The 5169-nt window shown below is 37.8% G+C and overlaps 1 protein-coding gene across 2 annotated transcripts; it reads left to right on the plus strand.

Moving 5' to 3' along the window:
• The first annotated feature begins 217 nt into the window (after nt 1–217).
• On the plus strand, nt 218–1695 carry LOC131044394 (uncharacterized). 2 transcript variants are annotated; one of them, XM_057977715.2, is made up of 4 exons: nt 218–445; nt 546–698; nt 805–1205; nt 1314–1695. In XM_057977715.2, the coding sequence occupies exons 3-4, from the start codon at nt 816–818 to the stop codon at nt 1647–1649; spliced, it is 726 nt and encodes a 241-aa protein (XP_057833698.2). In that variant the 5' UTR covers nt 218–445; nt 546–698; nt 805–815; the 3' UTR covers nt 1650–1695. The 2 variants fall into 2 exon arrangements, with proteins under 2 accessions (XP_057833698.2, XP_059072579.1); XM_059216596.1 differs by having other exon boundaries at nt 546–694.
• The last annotated feature ends 3474 nt before the right edge of the window (nt 1696–5169 follow it).

Genomic DNA, 5169 nt, shown 5'->3' on the forward strand with positions numbered 1-5169 from the left:
TCGCTTGAGGGCATGGGTTGGAACAAGGAGGTCCATGATGCTGCTAAAATGGCAATTGGCAGGTTTTGGAGCTACAACTGTATTCCATTCTTTTTAGCCAGGTGAATGTTTTACTTTTATGTTTGATAACTTTGATTGTTTTAATTTTTATACTTAACTTATCTCATTGAATTTTTATACTTAACTTATCTCATTGAGTTTCTTTGCGACGGGTCTCCTTATTGGCAACAAATGGTTGATGCCATTACCATATGCGGGGCGGGGTTCAAAGCCCCTAGTGAGAGTGATTTGAGGGGACCCATTTTGTCTCAAATGGTGGATGATGTGAAAAAGGATTTAGATGAACAACGCCACATATGGAGCACTAAAGGTTGCACCATCATGACTGATGGTTGGATGGATAGGAGAAATAGAACTCTCCTTAATTTTCTTGTTTCTTCCGCAGGTGATTGATTAATTTTAGTTTCATATAGTCTTTAATTTTTTATTTTTTATCTAATGGTTTATTGAATGATCATTGACCTAGCTTTATTTTTTTATTTCAGGGGGCACCGTTTTCATCAAGTCCATTGATGCCTCTGCCCATTGCAAGAATGCCACCTACCTATGTGAGTAGATAGAGGAGGTGATTGAAGATGTGGGTGAGGAGAACGTGGTACAGGTGGTGACCGACAATGCAGCAAATTATGTTGCTGTGGGTAAACTTTTGATTACAAACTAATTTTGTTTGCAAATTAATTACTATCTTGTAGTTTGTACCTCCATTAATTACAATTTACAATGCAACAAATTATGTTGCTGCAGGTAGACTATTGATGGAGAGGCACCCATCTATAGTTTGGACTCCATGTGCTGCTCATTGCATTGACCTCATGTTGGAGGATATTGGAAAAATCCCATGGGTCAAGAGATGTGTAGAAAGGGCAAGAAATGTCTGCAAATTTGTATATAATCATTCATGGGTGTTGGCTCTTATGAGACAATACACAGAGCAGAAGGAGTTGCATCGTCCAGGAATCACAAGATTTGCCACAAACTTCCTCACATTGCAATCCATGCTTAGGTCTAAGCCTGCCTTGAGACGTATGATTGTTGGTGAGGAGTGGTCTTCCTCATCCTATGCTACCACCCCTGCAGGGATAGAGATGGCAGACTGCATTTTTGATGAGCAAGGCTTTTGGGTCCCTTGTGATGAGATAGTGAAGGTAATTTTTTTATAAATTCTACAATTTAGCTTCATGTTTTATAAGTTATTATATGTATTCTCTTATTTGCTCATTTTTCTAAATTACACAATATTTTCAATTTTGCAGTTTGTTAAGCCCTTGGTGGTTTTGTTGCGAGTTGCGGATGGAGATAAGCCCGCAATGGGCTATATATATGAGGGCATGGATAGGGTGAAGGAGGCCATCAAATTCGTCTATGGAGCAGATGAGAGCAAGTATGGTCCCATTTGGGAGATCATTGATAGGAGATGGCATCATCAGCTACATAGGCCCATCCATGCGGCAGCCTATTATCTGAATCCGGCATTCCGTTTTATCCCTTCTTTCAAGGCTGATGCAGAGGTCCTTAATGGGCTATATGCAATCATGGAGAAGATGGGACCTACTGGTACTTCTCAAATAGACCTTTTTCGAGAGCTATAGATGTTCTCAGATGCACAAGGGGAGACCTTCTCTCATCCTGTCGCCAAAGACGGTAGGACAACTATGATGCCAGGTAAAAATAAATTGTTAGGCTTAATTTTAGTTTTATTCAATACTATATTGTAACTTGTTAAATGAGTTCATGAGTGAAACTAATTTTATTTATTTTTCTCATTTCAAACTCAGATCATTGGTGGAGCTTTTTTGGCCCAGAGACACCAAATGTTCAGAAGTTGGCCATTCGTATCTTGAGCCAACCATGCAACGCATCAGGTTGTGAGCGCAATTGGACTATGTTTGAGCACATACACTCCAAGAGACGCAATAGATTATCTGTGGAGAAGATGAATGATCTCGTCTTTGTTCACTACAACCTCCGCCTGAGAATGAGAAAGAATGCAACACTTGACATGTCTCCTATCATTCTAGATGAGGTTGATCTTGAAGCAGAGTGGGCCAATGAGAATCAGACAGCTCCTGGGACTCCTACAGCTGTATTTAGTGATGATGACATTGATTGGTTCGACCAGGTAGATATAGAGGCTGAGGCTGTAGCCATGGCAGAGGAGGAGCAGAGAACACGAGCAGAGACAGGAAATACTGAGAGTCGGAGTGACACAGTTGTTCCTGATGTTGGTGAGCATGACACAGCCGTTCCTGATGTTGGTGAGCATGGCATGGTGTCACGGGGAGCAACTATGGTTGCTGAATCATCCAGGACCTACTTTAAACGCCTTCGCAGGGGGCCAGGGCGAGAGGTTGCACGGCCATCTCAGCCATAGGCTTGTACACTTGTAGTTGTATTTAGTTTTACTATTTACCTTTGGTATTTGTATGAAAAATTTGATGATGATCATATGATGACATGGATTTTTTATTCCATGAGTTTTGTAATATTGTATACATTTGACAATATTTATATATCTATGTTTCTTATTTCCTTGAGCTACAATTTGCGTTTATGCTTATGTGATTGATGTATACTTGTGTATGTAATCAAATGAGCCGAGTTTAATGATGTTTTTGTGTCTTTAAGGTGTATTCAATAAAGGGTGTCTGAAACAAGTTTTAAATCTTTAAAAATCGCTAAATTTTTTGAGTTTTTCACTTTCCCGAGTCCAGCCGAGTCTGGAGCCGAGTCCGACGCCGAGTCCCGAGTCCGAGTCGGCCTTGCCGAGTCCGAGTTCCGTTTCTTTGATAAGGACACAAATTCCATGCTCAAATTTCCCAATTCCTCGTCCTTTAAAACCTTGTTTTGTAATTATATTAAAGCCACAACTATAAGAATGTTGCAATTGACTAGATGGAGGAACATGATCACGAATATCTTTGAAATCTGATGTGTAAAGAGGCAGAAAAGGATTTGTAGATGAAGGAGGAGTATCATGTGGAATGAGAATCTCTTTGCCTTTATCAAGCTTATCCTTTTTGGAAGATTGGGGAGGAATATCTTCATCATCCAAAAGCTCATTTTTAGTGATTTCTATGCGAGGAGAAAGGTCGTGAATAAAATGCATGACATCATCCTCTCTACATAGACTTTGATGTTGAAGATAGGTCTTAGGAGAATAAGGAGGATCTAAAGATGTAAGAATGTTGATGTTGTCATATTGCCCACCTTGCTCAAGGGTATGTGTAGAAGAAGAAAATGGATCCATATTACTTTCCAATGCTTGTTCTCTTGTAGAAAGATCATTGGGTAAAGCATTAGATCTCATTTCATCCACACAAGATACCCTAGGAGAGGTACAAAGGTTAGGATTTCTAGGTTTATGATCTACAAAAGCTTTAAGGTGATTAACATAGGAAATGCATGTTGTTAACAACATCACCATGATACAACATAAATGATACATGAAAGCTTTGAGCTCTAACAATTTGGAAATCCTAACAACACAATATGACCAAGTGTTATGAAGAAAGAGAAGCAACAAGAAATGGAAGAAACTCTTATCCAACACATGATAAATATATGTAAAAATTAGTGTAATCACATGCAAAAGAGCAAGTAAATCCAATTTATTAATTGTCATTAAAAGTCTCTTAATTGAAATTTGAATTTGCTGGAAAAGCAAATCTAAAATTAGGACCTTTTAATGAAAATTAGTTTTAAGATTTGAATTTGATGAATTTTGAATTTGTGTTCGACCTTAGAGAGTGTTAAAATTGATAAAGTACGCTGATTTTCTGGATCTGAGCAGAAAAATAAAGTCAATTCTGTCTCCTGAAATTTCGGGAAAAAAGTTGAGGACCGTGACAGGAACACACAATCCAACCAACTTTTTTCGAATTTTTTAGGGATGATAGAGATTCTGATTTTAATGCTGAATTCAATAAAACAACTGATTTTGAGATGTCTAGATCGGTCAAAATTGCAATCAAAGGTCAAAAATGAAAAGATCTTAAAAATTAGGGTTTTATGATTTAACCACTGAATTTTCAGAATAAAGAGACAGATTTGAATTGCAATTTTGAAATAGAAATTAGATCTAAAACAAGCAATTTAAAATTTTACACCTCACAAGCTTAATTTTCTCAAAATTAAAATTTAGGGTTTTTATGCAATTAACCTCTAAAATTTGCAAATAGATCAAACTTGAAAATGAAAATTTGAAACTCAAATTGCAATTAATTAGATCTAAACATGAGAAATCGGAGTTAATGTGTAAAACGTTGGGTTCACCAAAATGTAAAGTGGAAAATTGGATCCTAGTGACTCCCCAACTAGGAGAGAGAGAGGAAGCCACTAGGATGATTTTCACTTAGGAAGGAACTTTACATTCAAAAGAGAGGTCGAATCCACTAGATCCAAATTCGAGGGAAACAAGGATGTGAATTCTGAGTGGATTGCAAGTGGTTGAAGTATGATTTACCCTCTTTTGTAAATGAGAAAGTTGACTTGTTGATTATGTGGAAAAGAGAGAGGAAATGAGTGAAATGAAGTGCTACTAGTTCGGGATTGTGTTGTAACTTCGGATCTGAGCTAATTACACTGACGCGGATCTACCCTGCAAATTTGGAGAAAAGTCGTCGGGACCGTGGTAGGGATGTACATGGTCCGCCAAAAAATCCACGAAACGAAAAGTATTCTTCTGTCTCTGCAAATGAAGCCCAAACCTGCAATTACAGTTGTGCACCTGCAACCTACACACAGAAAAGAGAAGAAAGGGAGGTTGTGGATAGGGGTTTGCCTCAATCAAACCTCAGTTGATGAATCAACCTTGAAAGAATGTAATTGAAAATGCTTGAATGTAAACAATGGAAATGTATAGCTTGTAGATCTGCAACTTGTTGATGATAATTGCTTTGCTTCTTGAATGTAACCACAAATGTTGTATGAAATGGCATGTAACATGACAAAACCCTAAGACACACACACACATGCTTGCAAATGAATGTTGTAATGTTGCTCCAATGGATGAATGTAGAAGACTTAAATGCTTGAATTCTTGATGCTTGATGATGACCTTGAAATCTTGTATCTTCTACTTATGCTCTTTATTTGTCCTTTCATTGCCCA

The sequence above is a fragment of the Cryptomeria japonica genome, chromosome 2 (genome assembly GCF_030272615.1).
Source record: "Cryptomeria japonica chromosome 2, Sugi_1.0, whole genome shotgun sequence".
Classification (NCBI taxonomy): domain Eukaryota; kingdom Viridiplantae; phylum Streptophyta; class Pinopsida; order Cupressales; family Cupressaceae; genus Cryptomeria; species Cryptomeria japonica.

Bases quoted from the DNA above. Each gene is read 5' to 3' on its own strand.
- LOC131044394 (XM_057977715.2), top strand. From the start codon at position 816: ATGGAGAGGCACCCATCTATAGTTTGGACTCCATGTGCTGCTCATTGC. The intron at 1,206-1,313 runs GTAATTTTTTTA...TCAATTTTGCAG, and splicing joins CTTGTGATGAGATAGTGAAG to TTTGTTAAGCCCTTGGTGGT.